The sequence below is a fragment of the Amphibalanus amphitrite genome, unplaced genomic scaffold, assembly GCF_019059575.1.
Source record: "Amphibalanus amphitrite isolate SeventyFive unplaced genomic scaffold, NRLGWU_Aamphi_draft 000075F_arrow, whole genome shotgun sequence".
NCBI lineage: Eukaryota > Metazoa > Arthropoda > Thecostraca > Balanomorpha > Balanidae > Amphibalanus > Amphibalanus amphitrite.
The window spans coordinates 1,001,507-1,026,420 of record NW_024881571.1 but is presented as its reverse complement, the minus strand read 5'-3'; the positions used below and the strand labels follow the sequence as shown (position 1 = coordinate 1,026,420).

General features: G+C 55.2%; 1 protein-coding gene across 1 annotated transcript; it reads left to right on the top strand.

Moving 5' to 3' along the window:
• The first annotated feature begins 2,300 nt into the window (after positions 1 to 2,300).
• LOC122379311 (protein embryonic gonad-like) lies at positions 2,301 to 21,639 on the top strand. The gene is made up of 3 exons (XM_043361401.1): positions 2,301 to 2,600; positions 17,096 to 17,173; positions 19,414 to 21,639. The coding sequence occupies exons 1-3, from the start codon at positions 2,550 to 2,552 to the stop codon at positions 20,293 to 20,295; spliced, it is 1,011 nt and encodes a 336-aa protein (XP_043217336.1). The 5' UTR covers positions 2,301 to 2,549; the 3' UTR covers positions 20,296 to 21,639.
• Positions 21,640 to 24,914: the final 3,275 nt, after the last annotated feature.

Here is a 24,914-nt window from a genome sequence, read left to right as displayed (position 1 = left end):
TTACATCCCATCACGATCCATCCACTAGCATCCCACTCCTGTCCCAGTTATCACCCTGTCTTCCTCTCACCCCCATCCCCCCACCCCCAAAGCTATCCTATCATCCACCCGTGGGATCTCGCCACACAGAGTGCTCCTAATAAAACCCACCCACGCGCAAGTACCGCATCAGCACCGCTGTGCCGCCGCCCGTATGCCACTAGAGATCATCGGGTTATCGCGGTCATCGGCGGCCAAAGTGACGCACCGGCGACAAAAAGAACGAGCGACTGTTTGCCCACTTCTGTATTTCAGACACGCTGAGTAAGTACGTGTACAGCGATTGGGTTCAAAGCGATCAGGTTGGTTTAACTACGGAAAGTTGAGCAAGAACGTGCCATTTGGTATTCGATATGGTATTTTGATTGCAGATGTTTTATGTGATGAATGATGATGTTATATGAAAAGTCTAAAATAAAAATGATCGACTGTGAGGCGAGACAGTCAAACCTTGGTCAAGAAGAGGATGCCATCGATAATCGAAGGAGCATGCTGAAAAAAATCATTCAAACATTATTTTATATTGAACTTCAAGTGTATTTTTAAGAATAGAAATAAGCGATGTTGTTCAATTGATGAAAATTTAAAAGTGAGCTTCCCTTGATTTCTATCGCAATTGAACAGACTGTAAAGTGATAAATAAAAAGAAACAATTGCGCTTGAGCATATGGCGGTTTATTTGCACGAAACCGACCTCTCGCGCAAGGAGAGGAATGGGGCATTGGCTTGCTGGCGGCTTCCGCACGGGCTCCACTCGGGTTCCCGGAGCCGCCGCTGGGGCCCGCTCGTGCGGAAGGCGGAACACCGCGCGCTGATCCGGGCGGACTGGTGGTGCCAGATGTAACACCCCGTCCTGTCGGCTTAGTCCGTGAACTGGACTGGCGGGACCGGCAGGAAAGGCTCCACATTCTGCACGTGCTCATCCGTTAGCGCCTCGTCTTCTCGAAAACAAGCCGACTATTTCTGCTCTTGCGTGCAAAGCGGCTATGCTGAAAATTCTGGGCTGCTTATATGAAAATGAGTTTGTCGTTTTCAGCCTAAGACATTAAAATGTAGAAGAGGATGCTAAAAATTTATTAAGAAAAATTATAAGATACACAAAACGTTGTATTTGTCCTACTTTTCAAAGCAGGCAAATCATAAAAAAATCAGCTCGCTGTTATGAAATGCTTACGGACATTTGCTCGCCCCACGTTTATATCAAACGACATGTACGATTTAGTGTTCTGTGATTCATCTCGATTTTCAACGGTGCACAAACCGTGGGAGCCAACATCAGTCGCAATATGGGCCCAGGAAAATAGTTGAATATATCTCACACACTTCATAGGGCGGCAACATGAGAAAATCGACCATACTTTCCTAGTCGTGAAAGATATTAGGCGTACTCTGCACTTTTGAGACATAACCAGTTGATATCGTGTAACAGGGAACATTTATCGTTCTCGTTTACTGGTTCACCACTGGACACCATGGTGTTGTTACGGGAACAAATCGATCGGCTGGTTGTACACAAAATGTATTATATAAGCACCCTTTCCGACGGATACTTTAATCTTTGACTACCAAACGAAGATGCACTATCAGTTGAATATCGTTTGAGTATTCTTAATCGACAAAAATTGTTCGCATGAATGCCCGATAACATAGATATGCTTTTAAATGGTTCACTAAAACACTGACGAAATTTAATGCTTAGTTTTATATAAGTTGTCCTAGTGAAATAAAATATACAATAATCAGGTAAGCAAGATAAGATTCACTTATGTTCACTTATTGGGCAGAAAATTTCTAACATTTTGAATTCTGAATACTGTTCGAAGCTTGGTTTTTATGTATGTACAAGCGGTTACAAGTTCTATCCAAGAATACCAGTGTTTAATTTCATCGGCCAAATGAGCTTTCTTCCCTAGCCACACGCGCCAGTAATTGCAATAGAATATGATCACGTGAACACCTGACACCTCTCTTTTGCCGGCAGCGCGGCTGGCGGCGGGTGGGGGGCCGCCGCAGCGCGGGGCCGCCGGGCCCTCGCGACATCTGATCGCGACGGGCCGCCGCTCTGCGGAGCACTCGGCCCGACCAACTGGGCTGAGCCGTCCCACAGCCCAGCGCTCACACCTGACACAGGATAGCCGCGCGCCGCCGCCGGCCCGAGCCGCGGCCTTGTCCAACCAGCCATCCTGTGTCTCCTGTCCGCCAATCTGGTTGGCGGAACGTGCTCTACTGGCCGTCGCTGCCCCCAAGACGAAGATGCGACCAATGAGCGGCCGTCCGCATCTGAGGCCGAGCAGCGCGGCGGCCGGCAGCTGCGGAGGCGGCCAGTGCACTTGCAGACGTGTTGCAGGGAGGTGTGTGCTGAGACGCTGCGCGGTCCGGCGCCCCCAAACTGACCCCGTGACACGCACAGAGACGCACAGAGACGCAGCAGCCGAGACGCTCAGAGACAGAAGAGAGACGGTCCGGACGACGCCCTCAGCTGTCTGACCCGTGGTCGTCCTCGTCTGCTGATGAACGTGAATCTGCCATCGGCAGGAGCCGCCCCCAACTTCAACTTCGAGGTATGTGACCATGTTCAGCTTGTATGATAAGGTCGAATAGTCCTGTTTTAGCTCACGTTTGATGGTTCGCTCTGTTACGTTAGTGCCCTTCTAAGTTTCAAGGCTTATAAATTTAGCGTTCTGATTTCCACATATGCTCATGACTAACAAAAATAGCGCATTTCGATGTTAATAGCAGATAACAACGATATAACTGTTGAATTGTGTGAATATCCTTCTAGATTTGATTATTGACAACAAACATTAATATATCGTGGCACTATGTAATGAAAAGTTGAATTGAAGTGCGAGTGGCCTGTCGAGATGTGTTCAAAAAGTTTGTGGCGGCTCATGTGTATACCAGGCCAACATACTTTATAAAGCAACATACATTTTGTTTTTGAATCAAGAGCAGATCATGAAATACGCATGACAATTTTCATGAGCGCTAATCCATAAAAAGTGTTTGATAGACTTCTTTGGGAAATCCATACAGTTCGCTTGTGATGATGTGTTCGTTTTATTTAGCATAACGTTTATCTCGATGCCCTTCGTGATGAGGACGCATTATTCGTGTGAGCTATAAATCAAGGCACTGAGGGCACACTTACACATTTCGATTGCTAACATATTCAAATAAGAAATTGATTAAAAGTACCGCAATTGGTTAATTGGGATAAGACGGCAATACTTTACAGCGAACATTGTTTGCATGAGATATATTTAAAAGCATAACAAAAATGCTGACCTCATGGACCTGATACAACCGCTATGCTTCGTGTTGTTTCTCACCAGGGGCGGAGCTTCCTATACAGTTGGTGGGGCGGCTGCCCCACCAACTAGGTATTTTGCCCCACCAATAAGCGTTTTGCCCTTCCAATTTTAGCTGATTTCTAAGACTTTGTTGCTTTGCAAATTAATCTTTTTTCGCATTGAATAGCTTTGGAATGCCTGTTTGATGCAAAATAATATGTCTGTGATGATAGGAATTGATTCAGTGTGGCATTTTATTCAACTTTATAATCGGACATTGTGGGTTTGACGACTTTTTGCCCCACCAACTTCCCTGGAAAAGCTCCACCCATGTTTCTCACGGTGTATTCGTGCTACAAATGCTGGTAAATATGCTGCTTTTGAGCACGCAATGTCATCGAAAAAAGACAGAATAAGGTGTGTGCTACAAGTAGAAAATGGTTATTAATGCAAATCCCTTTACTAAGACAATAATAATTTCGACAAAAAGCACAGCTGACTAGACTGTAAGAAATTCTGCGACAACGCAATAGGTGATAAGATGCAACTTTCGGTAACATTTAGCACATTAGGCGAAACAGCTAAGATGTAATAAAAAGTTCATCATTATGCAACAATTAGAACAAGCGAGTGATGTAGTGCAAGCATTTGCGCATGTCATCCATACACAAAAACAGCGGTGTGTTAGTTTTTGTTACTCCACTTGTGCGTATCTTGCGATCTAAATCTCTGATCACACCCCATGAAGCAACCGGGCGCGAGGCGCATCGTTTTTCAGCCTCACTTTACCGCACAGCGTATGCAGGGGCTTGTTCGCTGCTTGTGCAGGCAACTCTCATCGGCCTTTCGAAAAGCCGTTTGCCTTCCGAGGCCGGCGGCATTTGGACACGTTGCCGGCCATGTAGCGACGACTGGCTTGTTGGCATTCCCTCGCCGTGCTCCAGCTCCGCGAGCTGTTGTAAGCGTCCCTTGTGCGCGCGCCCGCCTGTGAACGGTCCGGAAACGCAGTCCGAGCATTCATCGTGCGTGTTGCTAGATGATGTATCGGCGCCGCCCCTCCAAAACACCACTTTACAAACGCTTTAGAGCAGCGCTATTCATTAGCGCAGCGGGCTGAGCGGCACAGCGGTGGGTTATCGTGCCCCGATGTGAATACATTTGGGGCGTTTAAGCGGCCCCTCGGCGACAAACAGGCGCTCTGACGCTGCTTTACGGTCTCACGGTGTCCGTCCGGCCGGCTTTCATGGCCCGCTGGAGGCGGCGGCCGGTGGCGGCGGGTCACACCACCGCGTGACACAGTCAGTGTCAACCGGGGAGTATCAATGAGTCAATGGCGTGGGACCGATCTGGAGCGGTGACCAAGCCGACTCAGCGGCCAGAAACCACTGGAGCGAGAACGGAATACTCTCAGCTCTTCGTACGAATATTTTATATGATGCAAAACCAGTCGTGCGAGTCAAACTGCATTTCACCGTTCGTACAAGAATGTAAATAACGTTCTCCTTACATGCAGAACACCCATCTGGTCTCAAAGCAGAGCCCTCCGTTTGTTCAATGATTCGCCATAAATCTTGTTATATATGTAGCATTGCCACACGGTATCTGCTGACAACAGCTGCGCATCAGCACACAGTGGAAAAGCCCCGGTGCAGGGCTGTCTGACATATCAGCCCGGCTCCGCTCCCATATCGGCCGTCATTGCCGAGCTTTGATATAGGCCGACCGATTGATACCGCGATGGGCGATTGGCCATCGCAATAGTATTGGGTCTGTATTAGCAATGGGTCTGTCACAGCATTGAGACGCTAGTAGCCGCACGCGAGAGACACGAGATATGAAATGCAAGATGTGGCACGCGACATTCGAGCTGTCGCCGGGCGACTGACGAGCAGACTGACCCAGATGCCACCAGAAACAAACGGTGACGCCGCTACAGATTCTATTGACTTTGGCGTGGAGAGGCTACCAGGGCGGCCGGCCGCCTGTTATTAGAAAGCGCCCGGTCCGCGCAGACAGCGCACGACAGTCCTGCTGAGACAACAGAAGTGCGCACAGTCACCGTCACCCTGGCGACATCGCACTCCACCCGCCGCGGCAGCAGCCTCCTCCATCGGCCCACCGCCGTGGTACCGCCACTCGCCCCATCCTCAGCGGTCCGCGCGCACGTTCCAGCGCCGTCGGCAGCCTCCCAGCCACTCTACTCTCATGGCCTGCCACTGAGCTCGCGTAATCGCCGGCGCAGGCGACGCATCGCAAGCAGGTGCACTTCGAGCCTCGGCCGCCGCTCAGCCCGCTCCCCTAATGTCGCTCGTGAGGCTCACTCAATGGCAAAACCCACATAATGATACGGATAATTCGGCGCTAAATGGCCGAAAATGTCCATGCGGCGGCTCGGCAGTGGCCTGGGAGCGGGTCGCGGCTGAGAGCCGGGCAGAGAGCGCGCAGGGTCTGGGACGAACCCACAGTGACTGGCCGGGTCGAGTGTGCAAAGCGTCGCATACCACGGACGCGACGGCGACCGCTGGAAGCCGTCCTCTCTCCATTGTTCGGAGCCAAGTCAAATGGGCCGCATTGCTCATTGTTGCGACCGCCGGGCCGCCTGCAAAGCGGCGGAAGTGAGCGGAAACATCAGAGACGGTTTGCGGTGGGCTCGGCCGGGAAGGAGACGGTGCGGTGACGGGGGCGGTCTCTCTGTCACAGTACGAGTAGTCCGACAGTCTCACCGGACCGTGGTCCAGATCTGTCCGTCCCACTTCTCTCACTCTCGCACCGTGATACTGCTCCAGATGAGTCCGATTGTGGCTCGCAACAGCCGCTACCGCTGTCTCCAGAAACCGTCGTAACTATGGAACCCAACACCTCAAGGTGCGCTCCGGCCGACCTTACCGTAAACACGGCCGTCCGGCTAATGTAGGAGGCCAGTTCCAAACGTGGGACCGGCGATGACCCCTTTTAAAGTCGCCGAGACGCCCGGCGCTGACACATTCATGGTGCCATTAAAGCGAGGCGAAAACGGACGCAGCCTACTCGAGCAGCTGAAACCTATTTAGCCGGCGCGAAGAGTGGCGCTTAGGGATTTTTCTTTTAAGCGCATTTGTCATAGGGTTGTGCTGCATCACGAACCGTGCAACGCAAGTGTTACCCGGCTCGAGACATGACTGGGCTTCGTGCGACTACCTTCACCTCTTATACCTCACAATTGCACTGTGCTGCCTTTGTTCCCGGACACAGTTTGATTCTGATTTAGACCATGCACCTGGGAGTCGTTACAATGAAATTAGCGGTGCGCCTGCCTAATGCGCGCCGAACGAGATCAATTAATTTGCTCCGGCTGAAATATTATCACAATGACGCATGTACAACGGATCGAATCATGTTACAGATGGCTATCCTCTGGTATGCCCACATTGTCGAGTTATATGTTCACATTGCTATGCAAATCATATCACGCTGTGCCCCCCGTTAGTGTCGTAGGGAGCAGTGGCGAGCACATGCGGCACATTAGACGTTACAAACACGAGTGGCGCTCTCGGCATGGGGCCGACCAAAGACAAGAGCGCTGCCCGTCCATACGACTGGTCTATTCGTAAGCCCGAGTTATCAATGCATCTAAGTGCCCGCTCGGGCTACTTGTTATAAATGCTCCAGACTAGGCAGCACGCTTTATGACAATGCTAGATAAGGCGAGATATATATTATAGACACGGTGTTGGGATAATCACACGGTCACGGCCGCTGTATGAATTAGCGAAATGGACGGGGAGGGCTATAAAGGAAATATCATAACTCACCAAACTGTAACAACGGAGGCCATTTGTGAAGTGCCTAAGTCACTGTAAATCTCAGCCGCATACATGTTTGGACTAAGTTATCATCAATATGTCGATGAAGACCGAGTTATCATTCAATAAAATAACATAACGTGCTACATTATCAAAGCACAAGTCCAAATCAAACTTATTTGAATTAGAGCGCAGTTCAGGCGATAGATATGTGTAACTGCCTATATCTTCTTGCCACTCATCCCTGCATGGCCTGGCAATACACGGAGGCTCCGCGCCGCCTGGCCTCAATTCCATTGCGCAGTCCAGTTGTCAGCCGGGCTGGTCGGCCGGCGCGCGCTAGCCTGTGTCCGCAGTGTTATAAACTAATTGCAGCATGCACTGGCGGCGGCGACGGCAACGCTCTCCGTGGGAGAGGGGCGCTCGGCTGTGTCGCCTCTCACACGGCACCGCAGCGCGCCGCCTTACGACGTGATACAGTTAATGTCACGGACGGCTTGTCAGTGCCGCTGGCTCCGCGGGGCGGTCACAGACCGACGTACCTCCCGCACCGCCGCCGCCGCCGCCGTCTTCGGCGAGTGGTCCGAACCGCTTCAGACGGGAAGAGCTGGTTGAATTGGTTGGGTTACACCAAAATACATTTACAGTCTGGCATTATGGTGATATTCAGGTGTCGGGGAGGTTAGATAATGATTAGATTGCATTGTTAGGATGACAAATTACAGTTAAAGGTATATACTAGAGATTGCATAAACCATTTCACCTCTTTGTTTGAAAAAAAAACAACACTCATTTAACTTTTAATTCAAGCTCTGTGCGAGCTTTATAAAGACAGCCATACTCTCTGTTCGGCCTCTGATCAATCGTATCTGCGACTCTATTCATCCTATCTGGCTTGCGTCATGCACCAGTATAGCTGTCTTGTCTTTGCCTTGCCCTCTCCTGGCTCCCGTCTCCTTTTATTACGGCCGCCACTTGTGCGTGGCGCTTGCCTTAGAAACCTGACTGCACTAAATAGAAGCTGGATAAACCAAGGAAGTGAGGGTAGCGCCCGCGCAAGCGGCACCAGGATGTTTGACTTCGATTGTGCAACTCTCAAAGACTGCGGCATATCACGGTCACATATTTTGAAGCTTTGCGCTGCGGACTTGGGTTTTAGTCTTGGATCGCACGAGTCATTTTGCGCAGGCTTAATGTCAATACTGAATGCACAGAGACAATACAATGGGATGTAGCGGTCGCCAGGTCTTGACCTGGATAAAAATCGCAGATTTTTCCAGGAACTGCTTGAGAAAAAAGTGTTCTGACATTGGCCCCTTTTCATCTTCACAGCTGGTCACCAAGGGATTTAAAGGATATTTTCGGAGAGAGCCGACAAAAATTGACAGGAATGCAAGGACAGTCTGGACAACGGTTTTAGTAAAAGTCACCCACATGATAAAGTGCGAAAACAAATCACATTTTATTGGTCAAACTCCAATTTATGATTTGTTACACATTATTTCATGTAATCTCTTGTTATATGTTGGGATTAAGGTTTAGTGCAGTCACTCAAAGTCACTTGTGAGGTCAAGCTGCTTCAGGGAGAACATTTCTGATGATATACCACTGTGTGCAGAATTAGAACAGAGATATCAATAAAAGTATTACGAAACTACGTCCGTTACACCTTCGTGAGCTCGTGAGGCAGTCCGAACCTCAAATCTCGTATTGACTCACTTCTTCTAATTAGGCCTGTCATCGACCCATACCATGACGCAAAAACAATGGTAATCCAATTCGTGGACACAGGCCACAAATCAACAGGTGGTCGGGTTTCCCTGCCACAGAAGGAGCGGGAGCTGGGTAACCCGACCTGTCGGCTGTACTCCCCGCGGTCGGCCACAGCTCGGGTCGGCCGCCGGTGTTACGCTCTTGTTCCACACGCAGTCGCTCGGTTAGCCTTCCACTCGGCAATACAGTCTCTGGGGTGCTATTCTCCTGTGCAGGAATGCAGTCTCCGGAAGAAGTCCAGTGTAATGTGTGCTGCGGTGCAGTCTCCAGAGTTAGCCTTGTGTGCGGTAATGCAGTCTTCAATGCTAGTCTTGTGTGCGGCACTGCAGTCTGGAAACTGACTGCCGTTGTAGCTACGTTTTTGTGTTGCATTTTAGTTTTCAGGATAATATACCGTGCTGTACAAAACTGAGGCCTCATATAATGCGCTGTCAAGTATAAAAAATGAAGCTGAGCATCAACCCCCTCATTTTCTTTGTTAAATACAAAATCACTTTGAAACCACGCGTCACCATGCACTCAAAAACATCTCAGATTATTGACGACTTTGTTCCTTACATCAACTATTGCCCGCGTGCACCTGGTTCTCCGAGACTCACAAACAGCGCCGCTTGTTATCACATTTGCGCTTTATAGCCCTCCGTTACTACACTCGTGGCAGTTACAGCAGGGCCGAGCGATGTTTTACAAGCTCGGCAGCTGAGGCTACAAATCTATACACCGCCACTCTCCGGCGAGTACCCCTTCACAGTGTTCGGTAATTCCTCAGCCGCTGATTCTATTCAGTTCGCGACCCGGGCGCCTCCACTGACCGGGGTTTGCACGTGTGACCGAGGCCGGGGCGGCACCGCACCGCGGCGCTGCCGAGACATAGCACCGGGCCGGGTCGCAGCTCTCGATCGACACCGATAGCCGCCTGACACGACCGAACCTCGCGCCGAGACCGGCTGCACCGGGGCGTATCCGGCGCAGAGTGTCGACCTGGGGCTGTCACTCAGTCAGCCGGGCCGGCGGCACTCGACACTCAGTCGACACTCAGTCACTAGGCACTCTGTCACTCAGCCCCAACAGCACCGGCCGCGTTTACATCGCGTTCGCCGGGTCCATCGCTGCTGCCCGCTGAGAAACGGTCCGTGATTGCGACCGACAATGCCGCCGAGAACGAATGCAAATTTAGAAACAGTTATCGCATTGCTACAACTTTGAACAAGCTCTAACCTAGTAAATTATCTCGGCTTTGTTCAAGTCCCCCTTTGTCAAGTCCGGAAGGTGGGACGCAGGTCCCCCGTCGCCGCGGGGCGGTTCCCACGCCAGTTCCGCTCCATATGATCTCGGGGAGTCGCCCGGAAGCGGGCCGGCCCAGGTGGGAACGGTCGGCACCCGCGGATGACTTGGTCACCGCGTCGTGGCCCATTACCGTCGGTGCCCTGTTCCGCCACGCGCGCGCACGGCGCCGTTTGCGGTCGGCGCGCGACCGCCGCGCTGGCCGCGGTCCGGGTACAGCTGGCTACCGCCAAACTGCGGGAACTCTCAGCTGAGCTGGTGAAAAAGGCAATGTACGACACGGTTCAGTCGGTGATTTTGTGAAGGCGCTGTCACGCTGGATAAATTGTTTCTTTTTAATGCTCGTACCCAGAACGAAAGGCTGATTACGTAATTGTTCTTCAGGCAAGTCTTGTTAGCTCTAGATAATTGTAGGAAAATATAATTTATCTCATTAGATGCAATCCTATAATCCAAGTAAAATAATAATAAACATTGCAACTAAACCAGGATCCTGTTGATCTCGTTATCTCATCTTGCGATTTGATCCCGTGATAAAGCATTGGAGCAAGAGCTGGGATGTTTGGTTAAAATTTTACCTTTTGCTCTTCTATTCCACACACCATGAAACATTTTATAAAATAAAGAACCATGATAATCCATAAGATTTTGTTGGCCGCGATGCTGCTGTCCGATGTAGTTACCTCTAATAACACCGAGGCAGCGGTGACTGCGGGGGCGGCCACCGGCCGTGCTCCGGCTCACGTCGTGCTCCGATAGTTCGCCGTTACCACAGAATTATGCCGGTGGGCCCGCCGCCGCGCGCTGTTCTCACGCTGAACAGAGGCGGCCGATGGCGACCGGCGCGCCGGTGCAACGGAGTCGACACCACGCGCCGGGCCCACAGAGGTGGTGTAATTTCCCACTGAACGGCGCAACGCTGAGATAGAACTGGAAGTGGGAAGCAGGAACGAGGCAGTTTCCTTGATCACATGCTACATATCTCATTGGAATCGCGGTGAGATAAGTATGCGTGGTATGGGCGTTTGTGTGGGTACAGAAACATTCCCACAGCTGACATCGTGTTCTGCGGGTCAGTTAAACCCATCACTAAACGGTTTTGCGCGATAGGGAACTTACCTATTCTTGTGCTAGTTCGTGGGCATGTTAGGCGCTGTCGTTGGAGCGCTCCCATACTGTTCTCCGCCCGGTGGTCCACTGTAGCGGGATATCATTGATCTCCGACCGTGTCTGAGTTCTATAGCGGGATGAAATATGGACTGTGTCAGGAGGTGGTTCATCGCTCCGCCCATCTTGAGAAATAGTTGGCGAGCAGGACGGCGGCGACCTTTAGAATTGACTCGCGCACACGGGGGTTGCGAGGTTAACTGCCATATGTTACCCGCGGCGGCAGTCGGTGTGTTTTGACGTCTTACTTAGCACAAATCTGAATAGCATCCTCTGGCTCTTGTTGTTCGTCCTGTCTCAAATTAATTTTCCGTTACATTTGCATGAACATCGCATTAATCAGGCGGACATCATTTGTCTTCCGTGCTCTGTATCGTAATGACATGTCGTAAGCGTAGCAACTCGGCCGGCAAGTCGCACGCACATGCATCATAATCGCATGTGGGCCGACATTACATTGTCCATTTATGTCCTCGGCCCGCGGAGGCCGGCCAGTGCCCCTCTGCGCCCGGCGCCGGGCCGGGTCGGCCGGCCGGCAGCGATGATCACCCTGCTCCCTCTCCCATGCCGGATCGTCGCCGTTCCAGATCAGACCCGACCGTGGAAATCGATCAGTACCGCTCATTTCACCGTTCAATAAAAGGTCGCGAATCGGAACGGTTTCCCAGGCGGTCTCCCAGCGCAGCGGCTCGGCGCGCGGAGCGAGAGCCGCCTGACCATGTCCTCGGATGTCGACCAGCTTCCTGTCGTCACACGCCCTCGGTTCGTCGCCGCCGGTAATTGATCACACGGCAGCGCCGACGGACGTTACTATTATAACATCGGCCCGCACAGTTGACCAGCTCTGGCGGCTGCCGGGCGGCGGGGCGGGCCCGGCGGTTCCCAGGTCGGGTTCAGCCTGGCTGCGCGCCGATTGTCTCTCGGCTGAGATGGTTGGCCGGCCCTGGTCGTTACCGACGTTCCCACGCCGGCGGAGACGCGGCCCACCGCCGGAAATCATTCATAACACGAACCGGAACAGTATCGGCCCGTGCGCTGAGTGACCGGACGAGCAGCTCCTCGCGCCACTGCAGAGCGGTCGTTGCCTCGTGGGATGGAGGCTGTCCAGAGTGCTAAATTGGGGGTGCGAGTTACTGAGATGAGACGAGGTAACATCCGGCCTGGGATTCGCACTGTCTGTCTGTCCAATGCGCTCTGACCGCAAAGATTTATGGACAAGGAAGCAGCTAGCCGTGCCTAAAGCGCTCAAACTTTTAATGCAGGTATAACGTCCGGAAATGGATAGTCATATCACTATATTTAGACTTCCACGACCCACGAATACATTTTGTTCATGTTGATTATAAACCCACATTTTCTTACTTCCATTGGATATAAAAAGGTGCTATCTTAACCTTACCGAGTTACACCAAAATCACAGTGCCTGAATTCCACACATTCACCATCGTTACACGCCGATTTGCCACAAAAACTGCTCTGGGCGGACCTCCCCACTCGTCGATATCTGCCGCGGGCAAGGTGAGGCTGGGATGGCACGGCGTTTTTCTGACCTGTCCCGGCGTCTAACCGAACAAAAACCCCACCCAATAAAGTGCTGCTGGCCTGACCTCTAGGACGGCGGCGACGGAAGATGATGTGAGCTCCGGCTTGGAGAGCTGACATTGCTAAATATGGTCACATAGGCCACCGTGGAGGCTGACTGAGGTCAAAGGGTTCAGTTCGCTCAGCGGCGGCAGCAGCAGGGACTACACGGGCCTTTCGCGACTGGCGACTGCTCTGAATGCACCACTGCTTTATGTGCACTGAAATCGGCGCAACAATTACCCGCCTGTTTTGTGTTTCTCAACGCACGAACAGTGCAGATACCTCGCATTGTCGAGACCTTTTGTGCACAGAGTTCAGAGAACGTTAATGAGATGCAACACAAGCGATCCAGAACAGTGCGCCTGCGGCAGACTTCAATAACAGTGCCGGCAACGCGCGGGCGGCGCTGTCGCTTTAAATTCCGTCGCACTGGGAGACAACACGTGTAATCTAGTGCGGGCTCGTCGGCCGACACAAAATGTAGACGTCCAACGTCGCCAGTTGAGATTCATTTGCCACGTGTAGTTTTATTAGTTCTCCTGACATTTTCAGTGCTACATATTTTGCCGCGAAGGCCCGGAGTCACCGGTACCGTGCGCACGCAGTATATGGTTTATGATTGTCATAACTTAACCGAAAACAACAGTGAGCAGTATAAATGTCTCAATCGCCGTTGTGGTGAGCGAGTTCGAATGTAACTGTAACGGCGCGTGCTCCGCGGCGCTGCAAACAGCTCCATCCCGCACAATCACCGAGCCAGGCAAACACTGCGGCGCCAAGGCCTCTCGCCGGTCGCGCTCCCCCAGCCTCCCTCCATCCGGGCACGCAGACCGAGCGCGACACGTTTATGGGGCCGTTTTATTTGTCCAATTGATTAGCGCACGTCTATTGGCTCACAGGCCGACCACGAGCAGCGTCAGCACGGCGCGAACAGACGACTGAGGCTGCCGCCGCAGCGCCACAAAGCTATGTCACTTTCACCCCAAAATATGGACGCTTAATTCGCCCGTTTGCTTTATGTATGCGTCTAATGGCGTCCGCCAAGCCGTTTTGAATATGGATGCGGGCAATAGTTTTGCAGCTAAGCTCGATTCCCGCTGTGTGGTGAACGTCGGGGTCACTGGCGGCTGAGGTGGCGCGGGAAAGCAGCCGTGCTCTACCGACTGGACGGCTCCACGGCCGCGGCCGCGGCGCCCGCTCTGGTGGCCACTCTGTCCGCACCGCCGCCGCCGCCGCGCCGGTGCCCCCTGACCGCTCGGGCATCCGCGCGCCCCAACGGTGTTTTAGAGCCGTTTCGGGAAGCGGCGTGCACTGATTTAACGACACCTCAATGGGAGCAGAGCGTTGGCGAGATGATGAACCAGTCACGCCCCGGGTGTAAAGCGGTCTCTGTGACGTCAGGCGTTTGCCGCGCCGTGTCGGCACGGACAGGTTTTCCGGCCACTTAGCCGCGGAGGGGTTCGTGCAGCCCCTCTGAGACCCGGCAGCCTCGGCACTGGTGGTTCCATTCGACCCTTCACGATGCCCTTCGGACGTCAATAGCAGCCGCCGCTGCCGAGCCGTCTCCTCTGTCGCCTCGAGCGTCAGCTCGAGCTGAACTCGTTTGTTGCAAATGCGGAGCGCGTGCCGGTTCGTCGGCTCACGGCGGCGGCGCCGGTCGCCTGCGGCTGCAGATGACCACCGCGCGAGGCCGTGCGCGACACAGGCCGGCATGGAATACCAATCGGCGCTCCTCGCGACCTCCTCTACTTTCACTGCGGCGGTGGCGGCCGTCTGCCGTTCTGCCCCCCCCCTACCGCTCCCCCAGCCGCCGGCGGCGCCAGACCCCCTCTCGTGACTCGCTCTTTACCCGTGAGCAAGTCACCGCCGTCTATAAACACTGGGCTGCGCTTTCAAGGCAAGATCGAGATCGGATAAAGGTGACTCGTGACTGAGGAATTCGGACATCGCGGTTCTCGCTCACCGGCCTGCCTGCGGCGCGAGGGGTGTTAGCTCATTCCCCTGCTCGTTTGCTCTTCTCGCCCTTTGCCCGGAGGTCTAAGAGGACCACTAAGGCGGCCGTTACCTCCGACTGCGCGTCCCCACAAAGCAGACGAGCACTATGCAAATTCCGCTGCTCTGTAGCCGAGCGCATTGCACAGAATGCAGCTGTCCCCGTTTCCATTGCAGGGCAGCTCGTAAATCGCTCACAGGCTGCAATCTCACTGCTCGCCTTTCTCCCCAGTCTGGCGGGAATTTGTCCTGGCCATTTAGGCGGAGCTGGCCCGCTCTGTGCACAGATTCACAGAGCGGGGCCGCGCCGGTCGACTCGCCGAACGCTCCGGCACTTCGGAGCTCGTTCGGCAGAGCTGCACGCTGATGCATAGTTCAGAGCCTGCAATATAATTAACGTCAATTGGCGTTTATCTGGCGCAGATGAGAGGTGCCTCCGGTCGCTAGCCGGCGCTCCGAGCGAATTGGAGCGAACGCCTAGCGGGCCGCGACGCGCTCCAGCAAGGCGGTATTTCGTATTCAGCCGGCCCAGTAAAAACGCAATCACCCGATATTAATAGCCGTGTATAGTCGGAAAAGCCCGAGGCGGCGGCCAGCTGTTGCCACCCCAGAACACGTGACCGCTCGCAACGCTGGCCAGTGGAAGCACGTGACCGGCTGGACCACCGGAGCGGCCGGTCGATATGGATTCTGTCAATCAGGATGATTCTAGGTCCATCATCCGATAACGTTCGCGCTCCGGATAATTTCGTGTCAGACCAGTTCTAGAGACGTCGGAGAGACTGGACACCTAATTCTCACTACTGGAGACTGGCACAGACCTCAGGCCGTCATCAGACCGAACGCCCCCGCGGCCGGCCCGCCCGATGACGCGGAGGGGTACGTCATCAGCGCTGACGCCGTCACCGGCTACCGGTCACACTGCGCCGCGGTTCGACCGACCGCCGGCTGACGGTTCGTGGTGAACGAGTCGGGCGGCGCGGTCCGAGGTGGCGCATCTCATCAGGGCGCCGGCCGGCACCTGACCCAGTGCGGGGGTCAGCGGGCCCGGGCGCCCGCCCGCCCTGACCCCGCGGCACCCCTGCTCTCCACTGTATCACCGGACACGCCCCCGGCGAGGCCGAAACAATACCTTGTCAACCGACTAAATTATTCCGGCTGAAATTAGGGTGTGAGGTAAGAAATGGATTAGGACAAGAACAGTTTATTAAATAGCCATTAAGATCAATTTTGTACGTCATGATAATGCGCAGCTGTGAATAAGTATACACGCGCGTGTGTTATTTATTGTTGGGGAAAACAAATGATTGAAAAGCACACAGAAGATCGCATCAAAATGATAACAGGCCAGGTTCGGAGGGTCAGCCTCGGAAATAGACCGCAGATTTCAGCGGTGGTGGCCACTAGTGAGAAATGGCCTTTCCAAGAAGCCGCCCTAATTACCTCGGGATCAAACGCCGGCACCGATAATCTAATTCCCCCGAAGCCCTCCATCATAGGAGTGAAACCCGTCGAGTTACGCAGTAGCGCGGGCGCCGTTTTCGCAGCTACCGAGCGGCCGATTGATTCTAATTCCCGACCGCGCGGCTTTAACATCCCGGAACGTCATCTGTCATCAGTGATCCGCGAACGGCGAGCCGCGGAGCGCAGTTTGACGTCACGCTGAGAATCCCACTCCCACACAAACCGGCCGCGTGGACAGGCCGAGCACACACCGCGAGCATGAATAGACCGATTGGCGTCGGCGCATCGCGACAGCGTCTCCACGACCAGTGAGACTGGATAATCACGGTGTAGAAATTCGCGCCGTGTTTGCCGATGTTCGCCTCAGTCAGTGGACCGAGGAGAAACCACAGTCAGTGACACGCGTCACTGTTGGTCCTGTGACGTCACCGTCGGACCAGTGACGTCACACTGACTAAGTGACCGGTGACAGGAGGACCGGTGACCGGTCCGCCGCGCGCTGCTGCGACGACGACTGGGAAAAGTCCGACCTGTCAATTACGGATTCATGCTCTGCAGGAGTGTAGGGCGGGCTCGAGCTGCACCAGATCTCTGGCATGCTGTCTCCATGCGGGTGGTGAGACGGTCAGTGACCTGAGGTCAGCCAGACATGCTGACCTGGTGATACGACGCGCCAGACAATGCTCCGCGCTCATGTGAGCTTTCCCTCTTTTCCAGATGAACCAGTTATGCAAAGTCTGCGGGGAGCCGGCTGCCGGGTTCCACTTCGGTGCCTTCACCTGCGAGGGCTGCAAGGTATGTATCAACGCCTTACAGACGTCCGGACCCGCTCGGCACGCGCTTAGGCAACTGTCCGCTAGAGGTGGCAATAACTGTAGAGAGCGGCGGCGGTGTGAGCGGTGACGACTGCTCACCCCACTCCGTCCGCCGACCGGCGATAGCCTAGTGTGGCCGCGCCGGAGCGAGTCTCGCCACTGTCCGGTCACGATCCAGGGCAGCCCGGCCATCGGCGTGTCAATCATGCACACCCGCCAAACCATACCGAGCCAGCGCCAGGGGGGTGCGGTGCAGGGCCGCGCGCGCGACCACCATACCGAGGGCCGGCCGAGGTGTGTCGCGCTTATTCAGCGAGAGCGCCGTCCGCCGAGAGCCGTGACATCACCCGTCTCCGGCGACAGCGGCGGCGCAACTTATCGAGCTCATCGGAGGTCCGGCAGCTATTTAAGCTGCTGCACTCACGTCCCGGCGGCGCGCCGGCCGTGTTAGCGTCACGAGCTGTCGTCTGACCCGGTCCGTGATCCCTCGGACGGGTGCGGGACCAGACCAGACCGACTGACCCGCCGTCCGCCGCCGTCAGATCGCGCCGATATCGGTAAACTGTAACTCATTCGGGACCTCTTAGACGTCACCAGAAAGCCCCGGGACGTATCGCAGTAGCCGAAGTCGATAACTCCACGGGCACGAATCTCAACATCCGTCTGGCAGAGAGGGCCCAGGCGCGGCAGACCCCTACTCAAACGCGGACCAGTTCGATGATGCAACTTTTGCCGGTGATGTCGGTCAGAGCATGCCTGAATGGCAAGCGCGATGTGTTGTAGGCCAAGTGCGACCAGTGGAGGGCACAAACAGTGCACTAAAATGTCACGTTATAGGATTCCTGTCGTGCTCCTCTGACCGCTGGCAGCTCGTGCGTTCGGCGTGCGGCCACTTTTTAGACGCACATCCAGCCCGCATACTTCCTAAGACATAAATCACAAACACAGTTTAGCATTTAGCCAACAATGAACTCGACTACACACAGCAGCTATAAAAACAAGTAAATTCGGCAATTAGGTAATACTTGATGGTCGTTGGAGTTTTTGTCGCGAGTTAAATGGCGTTTTTGTTGGGCGAGCTTTAATGTCATTGTGTCTCGTAGTCGCTGGTGGTCGTCATCTTGATTCGTCGGGGACTTTCACGGAATAAAATACAGTTTATTCATTCCAAAAACGCATGACATGGACAGTTTACCAACATCGCTCCCTTTGCGTAGTCGAGTCACGGTTCGGGCGGCGCGGGCTTGGGACGGGTCGGCGCCGTCTCAGAGGTGCACGGGGTTTTTGGTAATGTCGAGAGAAGAGACCGGTTCGAGGGTCGCGCCATGCCCGTAAAGCTCGCTCTGCTTTCGCCTTTTTGCCGTCGTTCGGAGCGTCGTCGGCATTTTGGTGCGTATGTTAGTGTTGCTGACAAAAAGTCCGATAGGCCCGTGGGTGTAATGATTGCCGCGGCCACCCGTGAAAGGGCGAAAGATCATAACCCTGCACTCAACGGCGACGCTGATAGCTCAATTTTCATAAAAACTTTAACGACACACGGCGACCTGTGTACATTAGTGATGATAAAATAAGGTCCGCAGCTGCGATTGTTAGGACTTTATGTTTGATATTTATTCGCCCCATTACTAGCCGGCCGCCCGAGCCGCGGTCTTTATCACAGCGACGTTTACGGGAGAGAACAGGGCTAAAACAACCAATCCATGGCACTCGCCCAGCCAATGGACCCACATCTTCGGGGAAACAATGCTTTTAGCATCGTCATATTTTCATTATATGAGAGATAAACGACTGAAGCCGAGCGGCGGAACATGAAGCGTAACAGTAATTAATTACAGTGTCGATCCACCCTCTACGGGGCCTGGGAGAGGTGCGGGCCCCAATTACGAGACGGGTCCGGAGCGGTGCAGGCGGGGGTACCGGGCGGACTGACTCACTTGTGATTGTCTATGTATGTGCATCGCTGATGCGTCCGGTATCACTGTTTAAAACACGACGTACCCTAAGATAAATAGCCGGCGCCTAGACTATCTCTGTGCTCGTATGATGTCTAGATTTTCAACTGCATTAGCATCCCATTAGAATACTCAGCTTTAGCATTTGTGACAGCTGCGAAATAACGCGATCAATGCGAGCTGATTCTGTCAGGCACTGTCACATCGCATATACACCGGTGGCGAGGTGAGACCGTAACCGCGGCTGACAGGTGTCATCTGTTCGCAGTCCTTTTTCGGGCGGACCTACAACAACCTCTCGTCGCTGAACGAGTGCAAGAATAACGGCCGGTGCGTCATCAACAAGAAGAACCGCACCTCGTGCAAGGCCTGCCGCCTCCGCAAGTGCCTAATGGTGGGCATGTCCAAGTCGGGCTCGCGCTACGGCAGACGCTCCAACTGGTTCAAGATCCACTGTCTGATGCAGGAGCAGGCACATCAGGTGATGGACGGTAACCAGAGCATGCACAACGGCAACGGCTTCAACGGGTTCAGCGCCGGCCTCAGTCCCATCAAGAACGGTGACTCTGCCGAGCCGACCGAGCCGCCGCCGGCCACCAAGTGCTCCCCGCCTCCGTCCGAGGCCTCCAACCCGGCCAAGAGCCCGTCGTCGGACACGTCAGACAGCAAGCCGCCGCTGGGCCGGTTCCACCCGTACGGCAGCGCGCTGCCGCCGCAGCTGTTCTACGACAAGGCGTTCCTGTCGCCGCTGGCCGCCTCGCTGCCGTTCTCGCCGTTCGCCTCACTGCAGACGCCGTACCCGCTCTTCCCGGCGGCGTACCAGCAGAAGCTGCTCTTCCCGCAGAGCTACCTGCCGGCGCAGCTGAGCGAGCTCTACCAGAAGAAGGCCGCCATGGCCACCTCACCGCCCAAGATGGCCAGCCCCACGGCGGCCGCCGACGCACCCGAGCAGGATACGCCCATTGACCTGTCGACTCGCGGAGTCACCGAGCTGCCGGCGGCGGCGCGGCCGGTCGACTCTGACTCGGACTCGGAATCGGTGCACAGCGCGGCCGCCTCCAGCGCCGCCTCCCTCTCGAGCAGCGAGGAGTCGACCGTGACGCGGCCGGCCGCCGTCGAGACGCCGCTCGACCTCACGGCTCGAACGTGAGACCTCGCCGCCGCGCCGCGTCACTCCCCTCCTCGCTTCTAGTTCCGGCCTCGCGCGGTGTTGGCGCCGAGTTCGGCGCTGAATGCGCAGGGTGCGCGTGCTTTTTACGCGCTGATCTGCGCCAATTAGGACTCATCGCCGCGCGTTGCTCGCGCGTGCCGCTCACTCGTGCCTTGTCCACGTGGCGTCCACACGTGGCGCCGCACGTGGCTCGCTCACGACCATCCGCTCTCGGCGGCCGTGCCATACTGCGCCCCGGGCCGGCGCCGGCCGCTGCCTCCAGTATTAGCGCGGTCCCCATGTTGAGTACAAAACTGCCCCGGCAGAGTGCTCCGCAGACTGCAGCGTGTGTGCTGTGTATGTCTGTCTGCGTATGTGAGAGTGTATGTCATGTCCCGCTGTCGGCCGTCCCCGGGGTGACAGCGGTAGCCAAGATTGTGTACGAGTAGCTGTGCAATAGGACCCGTGTTACGCAGCCGGAGAGATTAGAGAGCTTACCAGGCGCTGGGTTATAGTTGCTGTCTCTGCTCCGTTTGTGTTGATGCACGTACTCATCATGACCATTCACGTCATTTTGCGTTGGATCGATCCTCGAATTAAATATGTCCTGTGTTGACTGAAGTGATGGCCTCTCTGCACTCTATCCTCTAAGCTGCCAAAGTGATGGAACAGAACGCGCGCCTCCGCGGCTCGCCATTCCTGACCCGCAATATACCGCTGCACGGCCTCTGTTCCGACCGTCTGCTGCCATGGGGGTGTCGGCGATGACTGTCTGGGCCAGCCGGATGCATTGTGTGCAAATGAAGCAACACCTCGGCGGTCGAACTGGGTCTCCGCACCCAGACCAATAGCTGTGGTATAGACCCGACCCCGCAACAAATTCATCCCTCGGTCACCGACCACCGACCACCGACGGGCAGATTCACCCGTTAAAGTGCCTCAGAAATTCCACCCCACCCCCATCCTGGAGTTGTTGCAGATGGCCGAGGGGCGTTGTCATCTCTGGCCGCCCCCAGGGTCGGTCGGTCGCTCCAGCCCAGAGTTCCAGCACAGGGCGCGGGCGGCGCGGGCGAAGGGGTAATTGGATCGCCACACCCCTTCAACGAGCTGGAACTCCACCTAAAGTCATTGCGTGCGTTCCGACCCGATGTTCATCCAAACACACACAACGGTCAAAGTAGGTGTATTTAAGCTTTTAGCTGTGCTAGCTCCTTGTCTGTTGACGTGCATTGTGATGCGAGAGTGTATACAGTTGTGTTTTATTACATATTTTATGTAGAGTACTATTAGTGTCCTGAGTGTCTTCTGGCGCAATCGCATAATAAATTGTCGACAACCGATGGAGGTGGTTCTTTGACTGCGGGTGAAATCTCCATACAAACAGGCAGTGCAGGGCGTGTGATGAGGTAAGCCCCACCACCCGTCGCGAACGTCTTTTGTTCTCTAATTCGGTCCGTTTCGGCGCCGATGAACTGTATCGGTACTGGAGCATGTAGCGGCGCAGACGGGCCGGACGTGGCGCGGTCTCAGCTGCAGAGTGAGACGGAGAACGGCGCAGCCAGGTCCGGTCTCTTTGTCCGACCGGTCAGCAGGTCGGTCAGCCGGTCAGATGGGTGCATCTGCCGGTGGTTAGATAGCCACGCCTGTCAGCAAGTTTGGCGGTTAGATGGACGCGTCTTTCAGTTAGTAAAACTCAGATGGACACACATGACAGCCAGCCAGCTGGTTAGAAGAGATGTTGGTCGGTCAGCCGAGCCCATCCATCCCGTCCGTGGCCGGTCAGACAGGGCCGTCCGTCGGCCCGTCGCCGCCGCTGCTCCCGCTGCCTCGTGCGCACCTTAATTGGAGCGCCGACACGGGTTTCGCAGAGCGCCGCAGGATTTATGGAGGCAGAGGGCGGCTCACTCCTTCGAGCTGATAACCACGGTCCGCACGGCCAGAGGCGGCGACCGGGGCGATCCGCTCTGCTCTCTAGTCTCTGCAAAACGCGAACAGCGCGGGCGGCTGCAGAGGCGGCCACGCGCTAAAACTCTGCGGTGAACTCTTCGCACCCAGATTACTGCGAAACGCCTTCTGCGAAGAGAGGAGCACCGTGAACGGCCTGGGAGAAACTCACCAGAGTCACCCGTGCGACACATTTGTGCGAATGGTCTACATGATCTGGTCGGAGAGGAGCCGACAGGCACACCCTCGGAAACGCGAGATACCGAGGAATGTGACGAATGTGACGCCGGCGGCGGCGGCGGCGCACGCCGGGATCCGCAATCCTGGCCGAGCTCTGATTCACGCGTAGACGCTCGAGTTCTAGTGTTTGTGACGTCACTTGGGAAGAGGTGTTCTCAGAAGGACTGTCCAGGTCGGAATGAGTAAATCGATTTGAATTGCCCCCATCTCCACCGCCGCCGCCGCTGCCGCCCGGCCGACATTGCCGGTTCGTCATCCGCGGCCGCGCTGCCGCCGCTCCTGTTGTTCCGATCACTTCACTCTGAGATCAGCAGCATAGCGCAATGCAGAGCGACGGACACGTAACTCAAGGCAATTTGAGAGCGGTTCTCTCGGCCGGGAGCGTGCCTCCTATCTCCATCCGTCAGCGCAGCAGTCACGCACACCTGTTTTCAACCCATCCTGACGAGCTCACTCAGCCGCACACACTGCGATTGGTTTGTAAACAGGCCAAATCCGCAAATCGCCCAGCCGACACATATGGAAGATTAACGGATGGAAATATTTATGAACTAGTTGGTGCATCTCTGCCCGCAGGAGCGGACGCCCCAACCCGTCCGACCACTTTGGAGAGCGACATCTCCCAAGGCTGGTTCGGGGGCGGCGCGAGGGGAGGGATGGGGGGAGGGAGAATCTGCAGCCGCGTCGCCGCTGCAAACCGATCCGGCAGGCCGGGTCGGCCGGCGCGGGTCGCAAAGTGGGTTAAGCAGAGGTGTTCGTGGACTCATTAAGTGATTGCGTTTACCGGCGGCCGGGAGGGAGTGTGGGGACGGGTCACGGCGGGTGCGTGGTCGGGCCAGCCGCGGTCCCACCGTCTCCGCCCGACCCCACCTGGCCAAGAGGAAAACTGCAAGGCTGCCGAGATCACGAAGCCAGCTGCAGGTCGTGAAGGGGCTTACTTCCGAACTCGGGCGGGGCGGTGGCTGTATCTCTGCGTCCGCAGGAAATGGCTATCTGGACGAGCGTGTCCGAACACAACTGCCGAGTGGACGCGGAAAATTAGAGCAGGCGCCCTTTTATCTCGTGTGAACACGGAAACTTTGCGGCGATTTTTGGCCAAACTCTGCGCCACTGCCACACATTGGTCATGGCTAGAGGAAATAACTAGTCCGGATAACAATGCATACTGCCCTGTTTTTGACCGACAGCAGCCATGGAGACTCACGACCGCCGATACTGCATTTATTCCCAGCCTCGGATTTATTTCGCTCTCACAGACCATAGTGCAAGGAGTGATATTTCCTTGCGAAAAAAATAGTATTTATCCACGTCAGACCAGATACGTTTCGTATCAGCTCTGACAGTGTTTCTGAGAACACAGGCTTGAACAACTAAAGTCGCAAAGCTCAAGCACTTCGATTGTCTGATAACCAATTTGTTTGTGAATGCTCTCCTCCATAATTCAGTTACTGCGCGGCTGGCCGCTGCAGTAGGGCCCATTTAGCTGCTCGGCTCGAGTACGACCATTCTCTTGTAGCGCGTCCGTCACGCGGTGGCCGCCATCACTGCGTCACCCGGACCTCTCGTGGCCGGCCGGACCGCCAGCTGCGCGGTCACAGTGGCTCCCGAGCCATCCAGCGAGCCGCTCCGTGACCGCCGGGTTGTCCACCGCCGCTGACTAAGTGATCAGGTGCGGCCCGACCAGCGGCCGCCCCGCGCTCTCGTGCCGGCGCTGTCAGCGCGAGCAGCTGTCGGCCCGCCAGACATCTCGACGTCCCCACCGCCCCGGCGAAACAGACCGTTTTTCACCGACCTGTCCGAATTTCAAACAGCCACAAGCCGGCCGCCGACGGGCATTAATTTGTTTCCATAAGTATATGTTTGTTCTAACAAAGGACATCATTTAGATGGGATATCATCAATTGTTCCTACCATTACCGGCACGCTGCTCTACTATTACATTTAATTTTTGAGAGCGGAGATTGTTTTTGAGACGTCATCTGCAGGAAGATTGCCACTCTGCTCTCCAAAGGTCCCGAGGTCTCTCCCGACTCGATTTGCGCTGGCCTTGGGCGAGAGAAAACCCCCGCGATGTGCTGTGGCCGGCGATGGTAGCCGGCTTTCTCGGTTCTATCACTGAGCGAGCTGGCGAGCGCCGGCCAGATTCCAGCAGCGAGGTAATGGACATTGCGCAAGGCGTTGATCGGGTCGTGCTGTCCTCTCTGGCCACCATGGAGCGGCGCGGGCATCTGAGACATCGGCCGTCAGGTGCAGGCCGTTCGACAGGTCAATTTGTGAGGAGCCGGCTGCCGATTGGGCAGAGGTCACGAGTGCAGCGGCCCGGCGACCCGGGCGCGCGCGGAGCTCACACTTCCGGCTGACCCGAGTCGGCCCGGTGACTCGAGATAAATGAGTTCATCCCACTGCTGAGTCGTGCCACTCGGCCCGGCGTTCGC